The sequence below is a fragment of the Radiomyces spectabilis genome (assembly GCF_025331425.1).
Source record: "Radiomyces spectabilis strain NRRL 2753 chromosome Unknown BYT42scaffold_17, whole genome shotgun sequence".
Lineage (NCBI taxonomy): Eukaryota > Fungi > Mucoromycota > Mucoromycetes > Mucorales > Radiomycetaceae > Radiomyces > Radiomyces spectabilis.
Genome location: NW_026251942.1, coordinates 442,534 through 464,321, shown reverse-complemented (window position 1 = coordinate 464,321; position 21,788 = coordinate 442,534). Strand labels below are relative to the sequence as shown.

The window sequence follows — 21,788 nt, the reverse complement described above, 5'->3', positions numbered from 1 at the left end:
GGTGATACCTCGAGCGATAAAAAAACAGGTTAAGCAATCATAACATTGTCCATAAATCGTCGAAAAGTAACACAATTCTCGAATAGAGTTTGAAAGGAAAAAAAAAAAAGGCTCGGCCGCTTTACCATGGTAACCGGACGAGGCAACCTCTAACAAAAAAATAAGAGCATGATGATTTGCAGATCATGTCTTGTAGCGCATGCGGTTTTTCTCATCTTCAGCGGCCCATAGCTTTTGTTAGAGGGTTTATCCACGGTAAACACCAACCTTCTTGGACACCATTTTTTGCAACCAGGTTCTTTAGAGAACTCACTTGGCCATTGAAAAATTTCGGTTAGCTTCCATAACGTGAACCATTATGTCATTATGCCTTGCCCCATCTACGCTCCGTCATTCGTGAGAATGTTGGATGAAAAAAAGATGGACGGAAGCGCGCAAGCGTATTTCCAATGTTCACTGCAAGTGGTTTCAACTCTGTCAGGGTGCGCTTGGGCTCAAGCTTGCTCAAACCTTGGTTCTTCATCCAATAACAGTCGTTTACGTTAATCGCCGTCTCCTCCCAGCAAACTTTTCGATATCCTTATCAGCATGCGCCACGTTGCAATAATATCAAAAGAAACTGAATTTTGGCTCATAAATCGTAATACTGCAAGCAGCTGTGCTCATTCTTTACCAAAAGAGGGAGAAAGAGACTGGAAATATTGGCCGATATCTACCATGGCCCGCATTAGCATCCATTTTATCGTACGCAAGTCTTGATCCATATTAAAAGCATTGCAGCGCCCATTCTATAATAGTGAGACACCAGTTCAAGCCAGTAGACGCTCTACGTACAGCCTTCTTTATCATCGTCATGAGAATACACATCTTATATTGGCTCAGTACTCTTCCAATCGCTGACCCGTTCACATTGATCGATTTAAAGCACATTGCGAACAGACCAACCGTAAAACCGAGAAAAATAACGCACAACAAAAAGAATGGGTACAATGTGGTTGCACGCGATGCATGGAAATACAGAAGATAAAGAAAGTCGGGTTTCCAGTGGCACAGGGGCCAAGTGGATAAACGCTTCATGGTGTAAGACGGTATTGAGAGACCTTTTACTTTTTTTTGTGGCAAACAGTGTTGCCACGTATAAATTCTGGATTTCGGTATGCATCATTGTTAATGATTGTACTATTCTGTTGCCGCCACAGCCGCTTTTTGGCGGGCTTTTCATTGTTTTCAAAAAAAAAAGAGGCATTCTTTTGAACTGGCATTGAGACATGTCGCCAGGCGCGCCGTGAATAGTCAGTGCGGCTCAAGCTACCAAAAAAAAGGGTCCAAGTTGGTGCAATATGCTGTTTGGGAGGTGACAAACTTATGAAACAGTATACAAGTCGATTGTACCCCTTGGGTGGAACGCCACCTTTGCGTTCTATTTGGAGAATTTTCAACCACCATATTATTATACAGTTCCATAGAGTATCTAGTGATGTGAAAAAAAAATGATATCTAGCCATGAAGGTCACTTTTATCACGATGAGTCACTTTTTTCTTGGAGCGTGAGGCCGCAACCATTGATTATCGTGCCATTTTGCTGATCCATGCTTCCAGCAATTGTTACACAGGCACAATCCGCAGTGGAAGCTTATTTTACCGTCATGATGCGGTAATGTCCACAAATTAGTAGAGTTGCTTACACCTTGTACAAAACGAGGTAAAATGCAAGGCTACAATGGCTACAAACAAAGCAAGCGCCACTTCTATTCCTGGAACATCGACCTTTTTCTATATTTGCTTTAATTACTAGCGCCACGTTCCGATACAATTGGCATAGTGGCACTTTGTGTTTCAGCAAGAAACTCGCCCACTCTTCGCTGTTTTCTTTTGATCAACTCATTTTTTCCTGCTGGTAACACATTCTGTATCATTTATTTTTACCGTTTGACCAATTTCATGAATTCGGCCCGTACAACAAATGGTATTTTTCTAAACCTGACACCATTCTTGATTTCGGTCTATCTTGTTCAGTGTTCGCTGCCTGCTTCAAACCGATCTGTCAGACGTGTCATGCGACGGGAATAGTAGCGTGATGAGCTGCAGCAGCAAGCGAAATACTTTTTTTGATCCAAATAGTTTTATTCTACATGTCACATCATGCTTTTCTGCAAGAGAATCGATAAGCATGCAGATCCGATTCAGCCAATGAGCACATCACTTCGAAGCACCCATTTAGCTCCCTGAGTGACCTCCAATGCTTCGTGTAATAAACAATGCTGTCCGTGGCGATGCAGTAGAGCGAGTCCACGCTCCGGTCGTACGATGATGGGATCACTTTTACGCTTTTTGGTCACGGATTTGTAAAAGACGGTTTCACCTCCTTTCATATCGCCATTGAGATAGATCAGCAGGGTCCAATCCGTCCATAAGCCCGTCGTTTTATCTTGCACGCTGTCATCATAATGACATTCAAACCGCTGCTGTGGGCGATATCGATATATCCTCAAATTGGAATTGAGCCCGGCCGGACGTCGTGGCAACGACACCGTCGTGATACCCGGGTGTTCACATGCTTGTTGAAGTCCCGCCTTCCAAAGCTGTTGTGCCAACTCTTCATTGACAAACGACTGACGATCGTTACTTCGAAATGCTTCGCCCGGCTTTGGAATGGTAGGCACTTGCTGCAAAGGCAGATGAATATCAAAATAGCTGATAAGCTGTTCGCATTCTTTGCCGGTGAAAAAATCGTGAATGAGATAAATTTGATGCGGCTCCAATTCGGTGACCTGCAACGACGATTTGGGCATCAGTTTCGGGAATCGGACAAGTGCATTGCTTTTATCATCCGAAGCGCCTTTTTCTTTATTTTTAGTCTTTGTCTTTGTCGTCTTTGTCGCAGTCTTTGTCGCTTTTTCCGCCTTTGCCATCTTTGCCATGAGGAAAGACAAAAAACGCAAGTCAATCTGGGGGGCACAGGCAGAGTGGCTATTTTGGCAAGAACCGTGTATTGGTAAGTTACGCAAAAATATAGTTTAAACTCCGCATCTTTACAAACAGGCAATTTCGGTAACTCTTTTTCATCCTGTTTCTTTCAAAAAATGTCAAATCAAATGAGGCACTCTATAGAACATTATATAACGATGAACAAGCTATTATTTATCTACAAAATCATTATATTATCAAGCAGTTTATGTGCCCCATTTGTAAAAACAATTATCCATTGGAAAATATTATGAACGACACAGATACTTCTGTTATACAGATAATGTCAGGAAAGGGATCTATTCTGAGACATTATTTGAAAAATCAAATTTAAGGCCTATTCAAATTGTGGAGCTTTTACGACAATGGATAATCGGTTTGTACATTCCATTATACATATTATGTCATAAATCTGATTTTATCTTCTCTTAGATCCATCTCCTACAAAAGTATCAAAACAAATGGGGATCGATGAAGTTACAGTTACAAGATTATATACGAAGATTAAAAACACGTTAAGACTATGGATATTAGACAACACAGATATCTAGAAACAAAATCGGTGGAAAAGACGAAATTGTCGAGATTGATGAATGCTGTATGGGAAGAACAAAGATCAGTACTGCAAGCCATAAAAGATACAAGAAACATATATGGATACTCGGTGGTCACCAAAGGAAATCAAATCTAATTTTCCTTATACCTGTTCCTGATCGACAAGCAAAAACGCTGTTACTAATAATTCAACAATACGTTCACCCAGAAACAACTATTATAACCGACAAATGAAGTCTTATACCAACTTAAAAACGATGGGATACCACCACCACTCAGTCGATCATTCAAAATATTTTGTTGATGCAGAAAACCCTACAATACACACAAATACGATCGAAGGATTTTGGATGCATTTAAGGAAATATATACCTAATATCAGAAAAAACTCTGAATTGTATGCCTTGTACTTTTTAGAATTAGCTTTTAGAAAAAGATATGATGATCATTTATTTGAGATGTTAAAAACTGTCACTGTACATCATAATTTATATCAAACGAAAACCCGAAATCAATAAAAATAGCTTTTATTCTATCAAATATAATTTCTACTTTTTGAAGTTTAGCTATGATGTTTTCTGTAAAAAGTTTCTTTTCATACACTAATAAATTATATAGTAATTTCAAACAAAATCCATCTTTTTCATATTCATTATTGCTATCATCATCATCATCATCATCATCATCATCATCATTCTCATACTTTTCCCAACCTCTAAGGTGATCAATTATATCTTTATCCATAGTAGCAGTACATATATCAACTTTATATTTTTTTTTATTTAAATCAGGTGTATTAGCCTGTGTTAAGTTTCTTTTACTTTTAAAATTTTCATTTTGTTCATTATTTTGTCCGTTATCATTGCCAGGATCAATAGAATTTTTAGTATCATCGTTTTATATTTAAATTGTTCTTTATATTGTTATCATTTACATTGTTTATTTCATTATCACTATATTCATTGTCTGTCGTTGTAGGTGTAGGTATATTATTTGATCGATCTTTTATTCTTTTATTTCTTCGTTTTGGAAGTACATATTGATCTTCAAATTTCTGACCGTCTTTACAAAAACTAATATTGATTTTATTATTTTCTTTTTCATAATCAACGTTTAAAGATTTGACATCATTCTCTATCATAAAATTAAAAATTATCGATCTCTTTATTTTATAGAAAAATTGTTCACAAGTACCTTCCATCTTTTTTGTTTTTTATATATAAAAAATTCATTTTTTTGTTCTTCTTGTACGCGAATAAGTTGATTTCGAGATTTCAAAATGACGGAGTTTTAAAATTACCATTTCGCGGGTGTTGCCGCTATTTTTCCTGTTTTGTATCCCCGCCAAGCAAGATCAGCGATGCTGGAAACATTAATTGTTTTTTATTCAAACAAGATGTGAATATATACGCTGGTGTATACTTTATATTTTTATCTGATGAATATGTGAGATGAAAAGTAAAAAAAAATGACTGGGGACAATGTATGGAATTTACAGTTTATCATCAATGGGTCTAACGGCTACTCCAACCTTGTTTAAATGATCTTTGACATCTTGGATTGGCACTTCTCGTCGATGGAAAATACCAGCAGCTAAGGCGGCTTCGACCTTGGTTTCTTCAAAGACTTGTTCAAAATGGCCCACGTTGCCTGCACCGCTGGAAGCAATCACAGGAATGCTGACGACGCTCTTGACCGAGTTTAATAATTCGAGTTCATAACCGGAGTTGGTGCCGTCGCGGTCCATACAGTTGAGCAAGATTTCTCCGGCCCCCAAAGCCTGGCATGAAGTGACCAACTGATGAACATCGATATCTCGTCCTTCGCGACCGCCTTTGACGGTACATTGGTACCAGCAGTACTCTTCGCCGTTGGGACCCGGTTGGCTGATCTTGAGGGTGTGATGCGTGGTATCTTTGGGATCCTTGACATACACACGACGAGGATCGACGGAAATCACCACGGCTTGTGCACCGTAAGCCTTGGCAATAGTTTCAATGGCGGAAGTGCCATCCTTTTGGCCACCGTTGGCGAGGTATTTTTCGGTGGCATAGACGGCGTCACTGCCGATGGAGACCTTGTCAGCTCCGGATCGGAAGTATTCGCCGGCGACTTCGAAAGCAGGATGAACGGTGCCATCGGGATCCACCACATCACGAATACCGCCACCAATCGTCAAGGGAACAAACACGGTTTCCGAGGTACGTTTCAAAACCTCCAACATGGGCAAATCACCTAAAGGACAGTTGCGGAAACTGGTAATGTTCAAAAACGTAACTTCGTCCGCTCCCTCTTCAAAGTATCGGCGTGCAAGGTCGACGGGTTTGCCAAGGTTGCGTACATCGTTGCCCTCGGCCGTCTTTTCACGCACATCGTACTGGTCGCCCTTGGTGACGACTAAATCACCATTGTCGTTGGTACGCACATCCAAGCAAGCAATGATACGTTTGGTGAATCGGTCTTGCGAGTATTCGCGAGGATTCTTCAATTGGATCTTGCTGTCATCGACAATGCCGGTGCCATCCAAGAAGGATTTGAGCACACGCAAGCCGGCGTAACCACTCTTTTCGGGGTGGAACTGCGTAGCAAAGACGTTGCCCTTTTGCACGGAACTAATGAAAATTTCATCGCCGTACTGGGTGGTTGACAAGACCCATTCTTTGTTCTTTTCGTCGTAAGGGGCGGCAAAAGAATGAACGAAATAGTAGACGGAATCATCATCGATGTTGTAGTAAACGCTTTGACCGTCCTCTTCCATCTGGTATTTGGCGAGTTGGGCAGCATTCCAACCCATGTGAGGAACGGCTTTGATGTCCTGATTGAATCGTTTGGTGATGCCGGGAATCACACCGAGACCGGGAATTGGACTTTCGTCGGAACCTTCAAACAAGGTTTGCATGCCAACACAAATGCCCATAAAAGGACGGCCTGAAGCAATGTATTGCTTGAGTGGCTCAGCATACCCCTTGATGTTCAATGCTTCCATGGCATGACCAAAGGCACCCACACCGGGAAAGATCAGTTTCTATTATGTGACAACGATTAAGTAAAAAAGGATCAGATCAGAGCATTCCTGTTTCAGTCGATCTGATCTGGCTAATACAACGTACTTCAGCTTTAAGAATGTCGGCGGGTTCCTTGACAAACTGAATGTCATAGCCCAAGCGGTTGACGGCATTGACCAAACTGCGAACATTGCCGGCACCATAATCTAACATATAAAGGCCGGTCATGATGCAAAAAAATAAAATAAAAGAACTCGAGATACGATAAAAAAAAAAACAGAAACAAATAAGGGTTGCCACCTCTAATTTTTTTAATTTCCCTATTTAGAGATCGGGGAATCGTACTCATTATGAGTGACTTTCATGAGTCACAACATTTTTTTTTCAGTGGCCGACCACCGAAAGATCCGGCTTGCCATTTCAATGCAACACTTTGCATTGATTTAGTGGTGATGCATGTCATTATGTGTGGGAAACTGCTTTATTCCTTTTTTCTTTTGTTATTAATTCTGCTTTATTTCTAACACGGAAGGCACCGTGAAATCCGGCGGTGCCTGAAAACACCGCATCATTGAACTTGGCATTGATGTTGATCGCATCAAATTGGGCCTAAAATGTGTATTCGTTGTAGCACCAACCTGGAAAGAGGAAGAAGATTTTCAATCAAAGCTTTACACTTCAGAGCATGGCTTTTAAAAAGTCACTGAAGGTTTTTTAATGCAAAGAGAAATATAAAAAAGAGAGATCAAGGTTTACAAATCAAGTTAATTTCTTTGTTTTGTTTGGCTAGTTTTATCTATCTACAATTGTAATGCGGCCTTTGGAGATTGAATTGGAAGGCATTCTTAACCATTGATAGGCATGGGCGACCCTGTGTGACCGGCTCCAAAGAAACAGTACTTGTTGACAAGGTCCATGTAGGAAGGTGAGTTGACATCGAGAGGGGAACTGGATAATCCAAAGGACGAGAACGTGGGGCTGGCAGGCGCAGACGTGAATGCAGAAGGGGAAGAAATCGGTATCGAACGATTGACAATCGCATTGACCACCTCGGCTTTTGTAGCAGGAGCAGGAGCAGGAGCAGGAGCAGAAGATGACGACGGAAATGAAGATGGAAATGATGTGGATGTAGAGGTGGCTGGAACGGTGGATGCTGCGTTGGGTGTTTCGGTCTGTGATACTGTTGTGGTGGTGGAAGGTGTTGTTCGCGGGGAGGAGGGGATGTCGGTGGCCGCTGTGGAGGATGGTATCGCACGCTGGTAATAAAAGGAAGGGGAGGTCGTTCTCTTGGCTTTGGATAATGATTGCCCGAAATCATAGCGGTTTGCGAGAAGGGGCTGTTTACGTACGGGTTCTGTGTCTGGCAATTCTTCACTGAATATTTCCTTTTTCGATGCTTTTTCCCAGCCGTCAGATTGGTTGACAGCATTGGCGAGAATTTTAATTTCGTAATCGCCTCCGTCATTGTTTTCCCAATGATCTTGGCCGTGGATCGTGTATCGCACCGCGAAATCAACGGTGCCTCTTACGTGGCCTCGATCGGCCAGCTTGGATGTATCAAGGTCCAGCTTGAACACAAACGTGTCGAATCCTTTGAAAGTACCGCCCGCAGGACCTTCGTAGTCGGCTTTCGTGTCGTGATAACTCTGCCAACAATCGAGCGTGTACCGAACCGCGACATGTTTTTCGTAGGCCAAATTTCGCACGTGAACGGTGCCTTTGATGGCATTGTCATTTTGAACCTTGAAATTCTTGTCCACCACGACGTTCTTCGCATAGTAATCGGTGGTTTCGCGAGGTGGCCAGTTCACATATTGCAAACGAAACATGGGAGCCGAGGCATCCGACTTTAGCTCCGAAGGCATCTGCGTCTTCTGAAAAAATAAAATGCGCTCCAAAGCCACGGGATCAAATTTAACCGATTTTGCATGGGTCGGGGTGGAGGGCGCGGATTGCGTGCATCTCAAAGACGATTTCAGCAATCGCTTGGGAAGCAGTTCAATTTCTTTCTGCAATGTCTTGGCCACGCCTTCCTTGACGTGAGGTGACACGGACGGTTTTTTCTGCGGCGAATGATGAACGGCGGGAACACCGTCGCTTTCGTCGGTGACGGGAGAAGACGCACTTTCGACGGGTGTATCGGACGGTGTGATATTGATGGGCAGATCTTCGTCATGGATGGGGGAAAGATCTTCGCCATCGGACGGGGATGACGTGCCACTGCTACTGTTGGACCAAGTGGAAGGACCGTATCGACGATGACGTGGAAATATGGTAAAAGACATTGACGAAAACTGATCCCCTTCAAACGGATAAAGTTGGGCAGAAAGAAAGAAAAAACAGATGATATGAAACAACCACCGTTTAAAGTTGGGTGAAAGATGGATGAGCTGTGGGTGAAAAAAAATATACAGAAAAAAAATATGGGGTTTAGTTCTATTTTATATGCTCACAGAAAGAAGGGGGGGAGGGTTGTCTCATCATGGCATCACTCCATTTCTCAATTTGAACATGGACCTTCCAAATATGGAAACTGGTAGAAGTCTTTTTTTTATCCAATTTTTTACCGTATTCCGTTTTTGTTCTCTGCAGAAATTTCCTTCCAACCATCCCACACTTCTGATAACCTTTTTCTCTCTTTTTTGCTCATGAACATGCGAGTGTTCGAGAGCTGGAAGCCGTTGGAAACTCTTGTTTCTTGTCACTTGTGTGCCCCCAATGGAGAGCTATTTTGAAACCATCTTGGGTCGAAAATAAATAAACCATAGCCAATGACGATCGTAACCATCGCATTATTATCACTGCAAAGAATGAAGTAAAAAAAATGGCAGCCTTATCCTTTGCGGTCAAGCCGATAAAAAAACGCAGCTAACCATAATAGGTGACCTTGATAAGCTGTAAATATAAAGTGAGTCATTTGACCCATTGTCTAAATATTCCAAGTACACCGCTGGATGGTTGCTTGTATACAGTCTTGAATAGACCACAAGGATAATGACTCGATGGTGATGAAAACAAAGAGCTATGTAAGAAAGAAAGACCATGTCAAGATTGTTCTTGGAATACAATGGAAAAAAAAAATCAATGATGATGAATAATATGATGCTTCTCGGTGATACGGCTTGCTTATTGGGCAGGGAGGGCGGACACGGCGTCACAGTCAAAAAAAAAAAGAAAAAAAAGGGCAGCAGGACAGTGACCTTACTTTATCATACAACTCCAAAATGCCTAAACCTGAAGCCGAACAGCATAAATTGTTAGGTAAAATTGTCCTTTTTTGACACGTACATTAGGGTATATGAATAGCCTTTTGAACTCGGTCACCAAATAAATAGGAAATAAGCTATTTGCTGAACATCGTTACGAGGACGCTATTAAAGAGTATTCTACCGCCATTGTAAGCATTGCCCACTGAACCAGTATCGAGTCTTGCTAAAATATTTGGCCTAAAAAAAAAGATCAAAGATTCCGAAGAACGTGTCTACTACACCAACCGTGCACTTTGTTACTCCAAGGTAAGCTATGACTTATCTTGTCCTTCGTTTTCCAAGCGCTTCTTGAACTCAACTTTTTTCGTTTAGTTGGGCCAATTGGATAATGTCATTAGCGATGCCCGTAAAGCCATTAGTTTGGATGACTCTACAGGTAATTCCATACCAAACTCGGTATTGTTGCAGTCTTCAAAGGGACTCTGATTTTTTTTTATTCGATCTGCAGTGAAAGCTTATTATTTGGTAGGCCGACATTTTTTTGGTATCATGACATGGTTGCCTTTGTTCATCTTTTTTTATATATGGAATCAATGGTAGCTCGGTCAGGCACTGACGGAGAAAAAGCAATATACCGAAGGTAGGTTTGTTCAAAAAGTATAAAACGTTCCTGTGTATATTGACTAATCCCTCTTAAGCCCTCAATAAATTAAACATCGGTAAGCTAAAGTGGACATTCAATACGCGCACATGGTCTAAAAATTGGAGGGTTTTTGTTGAAGCTTACGAAAAGGCAAGGGAGCAAAAAGTAAAGTACATCAATGACATCTTACAAGCGCTGTTATTGGCTCGCAAAAAGGTAAGATAAGCCAACCACCTCATTTTTTTTTAACTTCATCTCTCAACCCGGGTTAGAAATGGGACGATGCCGAAGCTGTCCGCTTAGAAAAAGAGTCGGAATTGTTGAGATATGTGAAAGGCTTGGTGATAGCGGAACACGATCGAGAACTCAAAAATGTAGCCGAGGATGATGAGGAAAAGAAAGACGAACTAAAGTACTATCGGGTATGCTGCTGCCACCAACGTCTAATATGTTTGCGCCTCTCCTCGTCTGACCGCGGACCATCTTTTTTGAATAGGATGAACGTCTTTCCAAAATCCAAACCGTGTTTGAACACTCCAAAGAGAACCTGATGGTATGTGATAGGTATTTTAGTGTAGGCATGCAGAACTGTACTAATGAGGTGGCCACAGCGAAGAGAGATTCCCGATGCATACCTTGACAAAATTTCATTTAATATCATGCATGATCCGGTGTTCACACCAGGTAAAAAAAAAAAAAAAAAATCTTGGTTGCGCGTAGTGAATACCATGTTCCGATTTCTAAATCCCGAACTTCCCTACAGACGGTATCACCTATGAACGACAATCCTTACTGGATCATTTTGCAAGAAACGGTCATTTTGATCCCATTACGCGAAGACCTTGCAAAGAAGACCAACTTATTCCTAATCTGTCACTAAGGGAAGCCATCGAAGACTTTTTGAAAGAAAACGGCTGGGCCGCGGGTAAGCTTCTCATTGAAAAACGGACGGCTTCCCGGTTCATCACTCACATTCAAATTATTCTAGATTACTAATTCCATCTACTGGTTTAAGATTGGTTCACAGCTCACTCGCTTTCGTGTGCTGTAGAGATACATAGAACATCAGTCTGCTGGACTGGCTTCCATCATTTTTGCTCAAGCTTTTTTCGTTTTGCAAATTTCAAGCATGCACTCATCGACTCATTCGCCATGTATCTTTTTTTATCTGATTTATTGCCACCAAAAAAAAAAAAAAATAGGGAAAAAAGAAAATAAAAAAAAAAGACAAATACACATAAATACGACAAAACCAATAATAGTCGATCTAAGGGAAGATTTCAAAACTCCCTTGCTAACTACCTGCAGGACCAAAAAATCTCGTTGTTATCGGTTTTCCAACCTTGGCGCTATGCTTTCGTTCATTCGTCATCGTTGCTTTCTTTTTCTTCAGATTCCGCCTTGGTAGCTTCTTCTGCTGATCCGTTGGGTTTGGGATCCTCCTTTGTCAGCTTGGCTTCAGCAATTTGCTGTTGCAACTTTTCAATCTCAAGTTCAAGCACTCGGATCTTTACATCTCTCTGCGACAGAGTGCCCTTCAAATCCTCATTCTCTTTTCGAAGTTCATGGTACGCATTTTGATACTAAAAACAGATGGGATGAATAGGTTACCATCGAGCACTCAACAACAGCCACCTTGACGGACAAGATAAAGGTAAACTTACATCCTTTTCATTCTTAGGAGAAGCCGTTTCCGGGGTCTTGGATTCTTCCACAGGAGCTGAAGGAGCAAATTCTTTCTTCTCCTTCACCGTAAAGCCTGCCTCGAGATCAATGGTCTTGGGATTGGCATCCTTACCCTCAAACCACTCGTCAGCAGTAAGAGCAGGCTCATCGCCAATGGCTGGAGGATAAATATCGGATTGGAAAGCATCGGACTATCATGATATTTCATCACAGGTTAAAATCGACGTTAAAAACTTGGTTTTTTTTTTTTGTGTGTTTGACGCGCTTACCCTTCGAGGTACGGTAAAGGAGATGGGTTCGATCAATGTATTGCCAACCTTGTAAGCGCGAGCCACTTCGCATTCGCTCACATTCACCGAACGCTTGGGCAAGAAACCCATACCTTTTTGTGGAAAGAAAGACCGTCAAACTATGCCCATCCAACAAAAATGCCCGCCGTTCATCTACTTACCACGCTGACTCTCGCCCGATTTATACTCCGACAAGAAAAAGAAGGCGTCGTTTTCATACTCGTAGTAACGGATGTTGCCGTCACTACCGATAGGGTATAAGATATACGTCTTCAGAGATCATTGAAAAATTTCTTTTTCACCACTTACCCCTTGCCAGAAATGTAAAGCATCTTGGTATCGGCATCGTAGAACGGCATCAATATACCGGAAGAGGTGTCGATGAATTCAGTTTTCAAAGGTTTGGCAAGATCGTTGGCATCCCAGAGGTACAGTTGACGATCGCTCATTTTGGAGAAACCGGTGGTGGCCAGACGATCGGTATCGCCAAGCCAGACGACACGTGAGCCCTTGATACCTTGATGACCTGGACCTTCTTGTACGATCTTGTTGCTTCGGACATCGAAAATGCGTAGACGCTTGTCGCGACAAGTCGTAGCCAATAAAGAACCATTGTAGTTCCATGCCAAGGATTGAATAATCTCGGTATGACCTGTAATTTCCTGCTTTTCTTGGCCCTTTTCGATATCCCAAAGCTTAATGGTCAAATCCGCACTGGATGAGGCAAGCACATTTTCTGCCACAGGGTGAAAGAGAACTTGCCCGACTTTTCTGCATTAACCCAAGTAAAAAAAAAAAAAAAAAAAAAAAAAAAATACCCCAAGAAAACACTTCCATGTTAGTAAAAAGCTAAAAATGGTAATAAATGAAGAACAAAAAAAAAAGGAGTACAGGCAACGGGACATGCCTGATGGCTCGTGTGTTTTTACCTTCCATGACCTGACAACTTGGACACGGGTGCAACAAATTCAAGATCTTCATCGTACGTTTCCGGGATCGTCCAGATCATGATCTTGGTATCCTCAGAACCGGAAGCCACCACGTAATCGTTGAAAGGATTGAAATCGGTATCGAGCACCGGCGCGGTATGACCTCTGTACAGAGGATAGTTTTCCGGAAGTTTACCTTTTTACCCAGTTCAGGAGAAAAAGCCGATCCACCAACATCAAGTCACTTACCGACATTGGATAGGGGTACTACTGCGAAAGCACCACCACCCGAAGCTTGCCAATTCACTGACAAAAACAGCTACCACCATCCAATTTTTTGCATGAGTTTATTCGTCTCTTATTTTTCGCTCTTTTCATTGTTACCAAGAAACACTCACCGGATTCACTTTGACCAAATTGGTATCCCAAGCGTTGGCGCTGACACGCAAATTATCGTAGCAAAAGTCTCGCTTGGCACAAGTACCGTAAACGTGACGATATTTGGAAGAGCGAACAAAGCGTGACATGGTGACTAACATAACTCGTTAAGTATAAAGAAGTATTTGGTGCACGCGACCAAGCGAGATGACTCACCAGAAAAGGACGAGATGAAGTGTGGAGAAGAAGGGGAAAAAAACCAACAAGTTCGAAAAAGCTGGCTACTTTAATGTTTCTATTTTTTTTTCGTACGCCGGTCCCCCAAAATAGAAATTCCTCAAAGTCAATCATGACACAAACCATGTTTCGCTCACTCCCTCACTCCCTCACTATGTGAACCTCTTTTTTCTGTCTTGTCTTTGGTATCGCACGCAACAGTAATAAAGTGCCTTGTCAAAGGACACTGTGATGGTTTGGTACTTTATGGGAAATTACATTTGATAAAAGAGTTCGGCTTCGGAGAACGACTACTGTATGCACTGCCATGTTGAAGGGCAGCCAGTTAGTGAGCGACGGCAGTGACTGTCAAATCTTTCCATAGAGCGAATGTGGGAGCTTGGCAGCAGCTTTTGCGTTCACCAGCTGTTTTTTGCCCAACAATGACACTTATCAAAGCGACGTATACCTCACCGCAAGGCGATACAAAGACATTCGAATCATCCATTGCTGCGACCACGGGATCACCGGTGGACCCTTTGACCGGAGCCATTACGTCTATCCAACGCGACATTAATCAATACCTTACGCAGCTCATGGCCACCAACAATGAAACCCTGGATCCAACTACTGTAGAAGAGGATGAAGAAGAAGAAGAGAACGAGGACGAGGAAGAATATATCAATTCAAACACTCTTGATGAAAAATCGGCAAAAGCACGAGCCGCTGCAGCTGAAGGAGACCACGCTAACAAAAAGCTAAAGCAAGTATAACTTTAATGTCATACCCAGATCGGTCCTAGCGCTGAATATCTTCGTTTTTTTCAGCCAATAGTATTCATAAACAAGCCCACTGATTCATTTCGCTGCATCAATTCCTATACAAAAACAAATACACAATGTCTTCTTGCACACTTTCGCCTTCTTTTTTTCTTTTTGGCCCCGTCTGAAAAAGCCATGTCAGTAAATTCTACTCCACATGTCATCGAATATGGAGTACAAACATTTAAACAGCCAAATGGATGAAAAAAGGGATATAACAGTTGTATTAGCAAACGAAAGAGAAAGAACAAAAGAAATCAAAAAAGAGTTATATAAAATTTATACGTCTATGTCAAAGTTGGTGATCTGTGGGAGATAGGCGCATGCGCTTAGCTCGAGGATATACAAGTCATCAAAGATATTTTTGCCGTCGTATCCTCCCAGAACATACAGGCGAGAATCATGCAGTACCGTGGTATGGTAGCCTCGAGGATTAGGAGCATTACCGTATACTTTACGTGATTCCCAACTCATGGTCACTGGTGGAGCGCAGTCAGTTATCCGAATAGATGGTACGCTATTGATTAATCCCGACTTACCGAGGTTAAGTAATAATACATCGTTGGAATATCGACTTCCATCGTGCCCGCCAATGGCAAATACATATGATCCTACTTGGGTAGCGGTGTGGGCCAAACGAGGGACGACCCGATCAAGATCAACTTGCGTCCAACGCTCCGTCGCTAATCAAAAGGCCACAGTTTTGGAGTGAGCGAAACGCTTTTGTAAAGGATTAATACTACTTTACCCAAATCAAGAATATGGACATCGCTAAAGCATTCATGACCGTCACTGCCACCGTACACCACGAGTTTATTCTTGACCAAGTTACTGGTGTGATAACCTCGTGCAATCGGTGGTGTGCCTGAGGGATGGAGTTCGCTCCAACGCAGCTTTTTCGGATCCGAGAGATCGAGCATATGGACATCCGCCAATGCGCGCGCACCATCCCCTCCGCCCACTACAATGATTTTATCGTTCCACAGACAGGTTGTGTGGGCTCGACGAGGTGATGGTGGCAAACCTTCCACAGGAGGCTTGCTCCATGTCAGCGTTTCTAACCATGCATTGATGAGTATTAAAAACTATAAATTTTGTGTAAGCTGGTTCATTTTTTTTTTTTTTTACCTGTGTTGAGGATATACAAATCATTGAAATAATTAGGACCATCGCCACCTCCAAAAACGTACAATGAGTAAGATCTTCGACCGGATCCCAAATCCCGTTGGACGACGGTACAAGAATGGGCACGACAAGGAGGAGGGATCTCACCAGAGGTACGTGGTTTGGACCACGTCAAAGTATCTGTTGAGGAATCTCGGCACTTTAGTGTCCTGCTTTTATCCATCTGCCAGCATTTTTTTTTTCGAAGATTTTTACCCATATCGAGAATATATAAAGTATTAAAGCAGGTTTTCACGTCACACCCACCGAACACGTAGAGCATTTCGCCAACGAGATTTGCCGTGTGAGCTCGCATGGGTCGCGAAGGGGTACGTCCGTAGGTCACTGCGCGAGACCAGTACATGCCGGCAGCTGGGGCAGGAGCAATGTTGATATTGGAAGTACCGAGTTCGATGGCTGCTGCCATTTGATCGGTCATGGCCGGTGACCGCTTCGATCTCCCGGTCGAACTGTGGCCCGACGGCTGGGAGCGGAAGCTCGATGACCCTTGAAACCGGGACGTGGACGGGGACGGCATTGGCGCGTTCGTACGAGGGCTTCGATCATAATTCATCGATCGTTGTCCGCTGGCAAAGGAGGCTACATTCTTGTTAATTACAAACGGAAAAAATTGAGTCGAGGTACGATAGAATGAATCTTTACCCGAAGACACTGAAGATTGAACTTCATTGATAATGTTACTGTGATAAGATCCTCGAAGGGGCGAGGTAGGGGTCGACACCGAGTGACCAATAGCGTCTCCGGGATGGGTATCTGGCGGAAGCGTAGGGGATTCGGGACGTTCAGGGCCACTGTGTCTATTTAGTCCTAGCGTTCAAACTGCCACTTTCTTTGTTACTAGCTAAAAGACACCTGCCTGTCTTCGCTGTATGTTTGACTCATCGTAAGCGTACTCGTGGAACTGTCGTTGCGATGACTGTGATTCAGCCAACCATTGGATCCAAGTCGTGTGTCTGACGATGACCGTACTGACATGGCCGGGTGAGAAGCCTTGTGCCGTACCGATGGTTCCGTCATGATCTAAAACAACTGACTCCAAGCTTTTTTTTTTCCACTCACTCAGAAAAACTATAGCGTGAATGAACCGGAATTGAAAAAATAAAAAATAAAAACCAATAATTGCTTTCTATCCATTGGTCAATCGTACAACTATCAGCGACTGCCTTATCTGGATTCCATCAAATTCACAAACTCTATTTTTCTCCTTTCGCTTATTGACAGCTGCAGCCTGAAACCATCTTCTCTTTTTTTTTTTAATTCACTCACATAAACATACACCTATGACACATCACCCCACTTTTTTAGAATGCTGCTTCGAAAACTCGCATCTTGATGAGTTGAGTGTGGGTACACAAAGCAATACACGTGAACGGTGCCAATCCAAAAAGGTTCCAACTCCGTTTTTTGATAACTCAATTTGCGCGCAGGGACATGATCTCGTATCGTTATGAAATTGAGCTTTTTTGTTTTGTTTTTTATTGTTGAGGTGGTATGTATGGATATGATTTGGAACCGGCTTGGTTTTGTGGAAACTGCTGCGCCATTGGTGAAGGCATGTATCCTGTCGGGCGTCCGCCGCCCATGGCCATTTGATAGTACATTTGTTGTGCTGCTGCTGGGTTGTCCGCCATCATTTTCCTTACATCGTTGGTGGGGGGCATCGCCATGCCAGCAGTGGTGGATCCAGCAGGTGCATTACCAGGAACAAACCCTGTGGTTGCAACCGTAGCATCCGTTGTAGCAGTCATTGGCTTGGGCGGTCTATCATCAATGACAGTTAGATTTGCATGCGGATCCCCGAGGAAAAATCCGGCGGCTTTTCCTTCACATACATCGAGTTGGACGCGGCGATTCCTTTGTCCGATGGATGATTAACGGTGTCTTGATCATTTGGAGCCGAGACGGCTGTCGTGGCTTGTTGAGCTGTCTCTAGAGAGGCGGATGGTTTGTCTTCTGCTTTGGAAACGGGTGGCTTTTTCTTTTTATCGTCCGGGACATAGAGAGTTTTAAGTGGCTGTTTGGAGGCGGGTATTTGATAAACGTTGGTGTGGATATCATAAAAGGTTGAATTGTCCCGCCGGTAATCATTGAGATGCGCATTAAAATCGCGTAGATTCAGCGCGACGTGGTACATGAAATTCATATCAGTGACCGGATCCGCGAGTCTTGTCGTCCGTCGACTGGTGATATTGTTTCTTCCGCTAATGATAAAAGGCGACCACGTCGTCTTCTCGTGTTGTTCCTTGGACTCGTCTTCGGATGGATCTTGCGCATCGAGCGCGTCATCTTCTGTTACTTCACCCGTGTAATAGTAATCATCGCGACCACGTCGTCCTTTTTTCACAACACGATGACCAAACTGTTTAAAGACGGAACGAGCTGTCACCACCGATACTTCACGGGTACGAAACGTAGATCGTAATAATCCATTCTCCACCAGGAATCCTTTGTCACTGTCGGTTACATACACCTTGACCAACTTGGGATTCTTTTTTAGAAACACGAAACTGTCACGAAAACCCAATAATGCGGCAGGGTCTTTGGAAAACATGAATCGCATGCCATCTCGGTCCGGCAACGTAAAGGTCGGAACACGGTATTGTCGTCCTACGCGGTACGCACTGTTAGCAAAAGGACCAAAAGCTGTACATTCATACTACAGTGTTTTTTACCCTCCAACAGATTGCCACAATGATCGATTTTCTGGTCTCCATATTCGTCATGATCGCTTTCCACTTCTGACATGAGTGGCATCTTTTTGACTTTGTCGTCTTTATGGGAGTGACCCTTTGGGCGGCCTCTTTTACGACCGGTAAAAGCATCGTCATCGTTCGTATATGGATCGTCTTCATCAAACGAACGGTCACTGTCTTCCTCAAAGTATTCTACATCGTCCAGTTCTACGTTTTCGACGTCGCGGCTGCCAGCTCGAGTTTTCTTTTTCGGTCGTCCTTTACGTTTGGGAGTTACTGAGTGTCTCACCACTAATATCCATTAGGAATTACTGTTCAATCAAAAGAGAGAGAACAGCCGCTCACCTTTGGGCATTTTGTGTTTTTTTCTTTTTGCTTGTCCAGTGGGCAATCCCTGCAAAGGCACTCTTTGAAAAAAATCGTGCTTGCATCTGAAATTTCTTGGCCCCCCGCCCTGCAGAAAGAAATTCTCAAAAAGTCACGTGAACACCTAGATCGGGCCCATTGCAACGATCGTCAGAGAAACCAGTGCGTTATCATTTTTGGTTGGTTTCTTAAGCTATTATGTTGTATTGCAGATTATCCTCGCCATTTGGCTATATTACTTTGAGAAAGTCCACTGTTTCTTTACTCGCAAGCGTCTTTACTCGCTGAATAGATTTGGTGTATACTAATTTTTGGGGGGCGAAGAAGCGCTACTTTAAACGAAACAGTGATTCTTCCCCAAACGCATTAAAGTTCTCTAGTGCCTCTGTTATGTCTTCGATTCCACGCGTTTCCTAGACAATTACTCACATCGTGCGTAAAAAGCATTTTATCAATATTTATTGCCCTTATCTTTTGTGTTACCAAAAGTGCTCTCCATACTGCATCTTTGGTTCCTTTGCCGATTCTATATAGGACGCCGATCGACTACTTTAAAGTAGCCCGCGGATGATCTAGGTACATGATTTATTGCAAAGTCTAATTAACTATTATCAAAACAGAAGAGAGGATAGAATAAAGAGAGACAGTTGACTTAGGGTTGCACAAAGATGGCCTCCTTCAGCTTCTTGTAAGCTTCTTCCAGTGAATCATTAACGATGATGTGATCATAAGCGCCAGGAGTCGCGGCATATTCGAGTTCCTGTTTGCAAGCGCTGAGACGCGCTTGAACCTTTTCCTCAGTTTCGGTACCACGACCGCGCAAACGTTGTTCCAAGACTTCCAAGGACGGAGGCTTGATGAAGATGTAGCGAGGTTTGAATGCGGTTTGCTTCATAGCCTTGACACCTTGCATATCAATATCGAGAATCACCGTCTTTCCAGTTTCCAGCACATGCTCAATAGCCATGATCGAAGTACCTTATTATAGACAGAGATAAAATCAGTTTACCTATTGTCTCTTTTTTTTTATGCTACTGTCATAATTACCATACATATTGCCAGCAAAAGTGGCACTTTCGACAAACTTGCCCTCAGCCACTTCTTTAATCATGACATCCTTTTCCACGAAATAATAATCCTTGCCATTAACTTCACCGGGACGCATGGAGCGAGTAGTGTCTGCCCATCGTCAAAGAATGAGATAACGTTAAAACGATAATCCTTCAACCTGATGCTGATAACGAAGGGAAGTAGAACACTTACGAGAAACGGTGAAGCCAAAGTTTTCAGGGTAATCGGCAAACAGTCGCTTCAAAAGCGTAGATTTGCCGGTGCCTGAAGGGCCGGAGATGACGAAAATCTTGGCGAGAGTCTGCATGCCTGAACAGAAAACAAGTAGGAGACGTGCAAAAAAAAAAAAAAGAAGAATTTTGGAGGCCAGCCCCAGCGTTTGACAGCCAAGGCGGATCTGAAAAAAAAAAAAAAAAACGCATTTATTTTCAACCAATCACATAACAGATTGAAACAAACCAGCATCAACAGGAAAGGGGAAATCTGTCAAAAGTCTGACTATCAAAACGTATTGTCGTGTACACGACTACAACTTGTACATCTGCAGTTGCCCATCTATCTACGCACTACACTTCGATAGATCTATCGTGTTCAGCTCACTGCTGGGCTAATTTTTATTTTCATTGCCGGAGGGTAACCAATGTCGCCACGGGTCTGGAATCTTTCTTATTACCAAAAGGCTCAATTTCATAATGAAACTAGTAGTAATAATGAGGGTAAAAAATATCTCAACCTTATTAAAATGTTTGGGAGTTATGCGCGCTAACGCTTATTGACAAAAGATTAGAGTACCATCAAGCGAGACCTTTGGATACACAAATTCGAGTGCGGAGTTCTGAATATTGCAAATGGAGCATCCCATTCCAAACGCATCTTTAATCAGCTACTATTCCCACTAGCCTCAGATTAACAACAAATTACAGACCGAAAGAGCATAACTTTGTGATCTTTAAGATCAACAGGCGCTACTAGTCTACATAATTAAAATTTTTGGGAAATTAGCGATTTTGTAAATCACATGATCTACACTAAGTTATCAAGACCTGTTAAACCTTTTTTTCATCTTTCAACCATGCCTCGCTGCCCACTTTCACGATAATAGGCGAAACAATCAGCAGCAAGATGCCGTTTGCACCAGTTGTGGTCAAACAGAGTATCGTCGTTTTTCGAATAAAAATGTGAGTAGAGCTCTTTTTGAAGAAAAGTGGTTGATGATACGACTGGCGTTCTTCTGTAGCATCATTCAATCTGTTGTTTTTTTTGTCAGTTATACTATATATGTCCTTTCATTCTCTTTCAATTTTCAATGAATCGAATAATACATAAGCAGACGTGCTTCGATCTATGAATTCATGCATCAGTGGGGTGACTATTGTTTCATCCATGGAGAATCATATATTTTTGTCTTCTTTCTTCTTTTGATTTTTTCTCTCTCTTTCTGTTTGCTTGATAAACCCTCACTATCATTGTATCAAGATTCCATCCGCATCCATCATCCAGACCATTCTTATCCCGTGTATTTAAATCGACTACCATCCTCAAAAAGGTAAGCGTCGAGTGGTCTACCATCGATTTTGCTCCGGCAAAACAGACTTGCCTCTCTTTTTTTTCCATCCTTCTTTTAGCTTCCGGGTTTCTTCGTTTTCTTTTCGCCTGACAAGTTCTGGATACTACAAGTTGACTTTCTCTCACCATCCATCCATCCATCTGGCGAAACCGGATGACGTCAAAGGCCATCGTTGGTGGTGTGGCTCTCTTTTTAATCAGAAAAACG

The 21,788-nt window shown here is 42.6% G+C and overlaps 9 protein-coding genes across 9 annotated transcripts; 2 read left to right on the top strand and 7 right to left on the bottom strand.

The window, feature by feature from the left end:
* Window positions 1-1,852: 1,852 nt before the first annotated feature.
* On the bottom strand, window positions 1,853-2,953 carry BYT42DRAFT_588773 (uncharacterized protein). The gene has a single exon (XM_051570298.1). It carries the CDS (start codon window positions 2,919-2,921, stop codon window positions 2,184-2,186), a length of 738 nt encoding a protein of 245 aa, XP_051418678.1. The 5' UTR covers window positions 2,922-2,953; the 3' UTR covers window positions 1,853-2,183.
* Window positions 2,954-4,852: 1,899 nt separating this feature from the next.
* On the bottom strand, window positions 4,853-6,928 carry BYT42DRAFT_540679 (uncharacterized protein). The gene is made up of 2 exons (XM_051565545.1): window positions 6,633-6,928; window positions 4,853-6,547 (listed from the first exon to the last, which is right to left on the bottom strand). The coding sequence occupies exons 1-2, from the start codon at window positions 6,753-6,755 to the stop codon at window positions 5,015-5,017; spliced, it is 1,656 nt and encodes a 551-aa protein (XP_051418677.1). The 5' UTR covers window positions 6,756-6,928; the 3' UTR covers window positions 4,853-5,014.
* Window positions 6,929-7,215: 287 nt separating this feature from the next.
* Window positions 7,216-9,242, bottom strand: BYT42DRAFT_588768 (putative phosphatase regulatory subunit-domain-containing protein). Its single transcript, XM_051570297.1, has one exon. The coding sequence runs from the start codon at window positions 8,810-8,812 to the stop codon at window positions 7,373-7,375; it is 1,440 nt and encodes a 479-aa protein (XP_051418676.1). The 5' UTR covers window positions 8,813-9,242; the 3' UTR covers window positions 7,216-7,372.
* Window positions 9,243-9,723: 481 nt separating this feature from the next.
* Window positions 9,724-11,611, top strand: BYT42DRAFT_588764 (Stub1 protein). Its single transcript, XM_051570296.1, has 13 exons — window positions 9,724-9,788; window positions 9,863-9,924; window positions 9,986-10,042; window positions 10,109-10,172; window positions 10,245-10,261; window positions 10,337-10,376; window positions 10,435-10,455; window positions 10,519-10,595; window positions 10,652-10,801; window positions 10,876-10,932; window positions 10,991-11,063; window positions 11,143-11,304; window positions 11,368-11,611. Exons 1-13 carry the CDS (start codon window positions 9,752-9,754, stop codon window positions 11,373-11,375), a joined length of 825 nt encoding a protein of 274 aa, XP_051418675.1. The 5' UTR covers window positions 9,724-9,751; the 3' UTR covers window positions 11,376-11,611.
* BYT42DRAFT_588755 (uncharacterized protein) lies at window positions 11,558-13,915 on the bottom strand. The gene is made up of 9 exons (XM_051570295.1): window positions 13,879-13,915; window positions 13,683-13,816; window positions 13,534-13,603; window positions 13,285-13,480; window positions 12,665-13,126; window positions 12,517-12,599; window positions 12,335-12,447; window positions 12,044-12,256; window positions 11,558-11,962 (listed from the first exon to the last, which is right to left on the bottom strand). The coding sequence occupies exons 2-9, from the start codon at window positions 13,809-13,811 to the stop codon at window positions 11,741-11,743; spliced, it is 1,488 nt and encodes a 495-aa protein (XP_051418674.1). The 5' UTR covers window positions 13,812-13,816; window positions 13,879-13,915; the 3' UTR covers window positions 11,558-11,740.
* A 3-nt stretch (window positions 13,916-13,918) lies between these two features.
* On the top strand, window positions 13,919-14,814 carry BYT42DRAFT_152364 (uncharacterized protein). Its single transcript, XM_051562297.1, has one exon. The coding sequence runs from the start codon at window positions 14,322-14,324 to the stop codon at window positions 14,649-14,651; it is 330 nt and encodes a 109-aa protein (XP_051418673.1). The 5' UTR covers window positions 13,919-14,321; the 3' UTR covers window positions 14,652-14,814.
* Window positions 14,815-14,978: 164 nt separating this feature from the next.
* Window positions 14,979-16,302, bottom strand: BYT42DRAFT_595979 (uncharacterized protein; the record flags this gene model as incomplete). Its single annotated transcript, XM_051570898.1, has 5 exons — window positions 14,979-15,178; window positions 15,239-15,382; window positions 15,448-15,756; window positions 15,828-16,004; window positions 16,080-16,302. The coding sequence occupies 5 exons, from the start codon at window positions 16,300-16,302 to the stop codon at window positions 14,979-14,981; spliced, it is 1,053 nt and encodes a 350-aa protein (XP_051418672.1).
* Window positions 16,303-16,964: 662 nt separating this feature from the next.
* On the bottom strand, window positions 16,965-19,110 carry BYT42DRAFT_588746 (chromatin remodelling complex Rsc7/Swp82 subunit-domain-containing protein). The gene is made up of 4 exons (XM_051570294.1): window positions 18,923-19,110; window positions 18,557-18,835; window positions 17,717-18,491; window positions 16,965-17,645 (listed from the first exon to the last, which is right to left on the bottom strand). Exons 1-4 carry the CDS (start codon window positions 18,930-18,932, stop codon window positions 17,360-17,362), a joined length of 1,350 nt encoding a protein of 449 aa, XP_051418671.1. The 5' UTR covers window positions 18,933-19,110; the 3' UTR covers window positions 16,965-17,359.
* Window positions 19,111-19,379: 269 nt separating this feature from the next.
* On the bottom strand, window positions 19,380-20,348 carry BYT42DRAFT_588741 (guanylate kinase). The gene is made up of 3 exons (XM_051570293.1): window positions 20,207-20,348; window positions 19,991-20,122; window positions 19,380-19,921 (listed from the first exon to the last, which is right to left on the bottom strand). The coding sequence occupies exons 1-3, from the start codon at window positions 20,319-20,321 to the stop codon at window positions 19,596-19,598; spliced, it is 573 nt and encodes a 190-aa protein (XP_051418670.1). The 5' UTR covers window positions 20,322-20,348; the 3' UTR covers window positions 19,380-19,595.
* Between the last annotated feature and the right edge of the window lie 1,440 nt (window positions 20,349-21,788).

Bases quoted from the DNA above. Each gene is read 5' to 3' on its own strand.
- BYT42DRAFT_588741 (XM_051570293.1), bottom strand. From the start codon at position 20,321: ATGCAGACTCTCGCCAAGATTTTCGTCATCTCCGGCCCTTCAGGCACC. The intron at 20,123-20,206 runs GTAAGTGTTCTA...GACGATGGGCAG, and splicing joins CTTTGGCTTCACCGTTTCTC to ACACTACTCGCTCCATGCGT. The intron at 19,922-19,990 runs GTAATTATGACA...GTCTATAATAAG, and splicing joins TTTTGCTGGCAATATGTATG to GTACTTCGATCATGGCTATT.
- BYT42DRAFT_588773 (XM_051570298.1), bottom strand. From the start codon at position 2,921: ATGGCAAAGATGGCAAAGGCGGAAAAAGCGACAAAGACTGCGACAAAG.
- BYT42DRAFT_588764 (XM_051570296.1), top strand. From the start codon at position 9,752: ATGCCTAAACCTGAAGCCGAACAGCATAAATTGTTAG. The intron at 10,933-10,990 runs GTATGTGATAGG...AGGTGGCCACAG, and splicing joins ACTCCAAAGAGAACCTGATG to CGAAGAGAGATTCCCGATGC. The intron at 11,064-11,142 runs GTAAAAAAAAAA...ACTTCCCTACAG, and splicing joins TGATCCGGTGTTCACACCAG to ACGGTATCACCTATGAACGA.
- BYT42DRAFT_588746 (XM_051570294.1), bottom strand. The intron at 18,492-18,556 runs GTAAAAAACACT...CGTACCGCGTAG, and splicing joins TTGTGGCAATCTGTTGGAGG to GACGACAATACCGTGTTCCG. The intron at 17,646-17,716 runs GTATGTGAAGGA...CATTGATGATAG, and splicing joins ATCGCCGCGTCCAACTCGAT to ACCGCCCAAGCCAATGACTG.
- BYT42DRAFT_152364 (XM_051562297.1), top strand. From the start codon at position 14,322: ATGACACTTATCAAAGCGACGTATACCTCACCGCAAGGCGATACAAAG.
- BYT42DRAFT_588768 (XM_051570297.1), bottom strand. From the start codon at position 8,812: ATGTCTTTTACCATATTTCCACGTCATCGTCGATACGGTCCTTCCACT.
- BYT42DRAFT_540679 (XM_051565545.1), bottom strand. From the start codon at position 6,755: ATGACCGGCCTTTATATGTTAGATTATGGTGCCGGCAATGTTCGCAGT. The intron at 6,548-6,632 runs GTACGTTGTATT...GTCACATAATAG, and splicing joins CCGACATTCTTAAAGCTGAA to AAACTGATCTTTCCCGGTGT.
- BYT42DRAFT_588755 (XM_051570295.1), bottom strand. From the start codon at position 13,811: ATGTCACGCTTTGTTCGCTCTTCCAAATATCGTCACGTTTACGGTACT. The intron at 12,600-12,664 runs GTAAGTGGTGAA...CCCTATCGGTAG, and splicing joins CTTTACATTTCTGGCAAGGG to TGACGGCAACATCCGTTACT. The intron at 12,448-12,516 runs GTAAGTAGATGA...TTCCACAAAAAG, and splicing joins ATCGGGCGAGAGTCAGCGTG to GTATGGGTTTCTTGCCCAAG.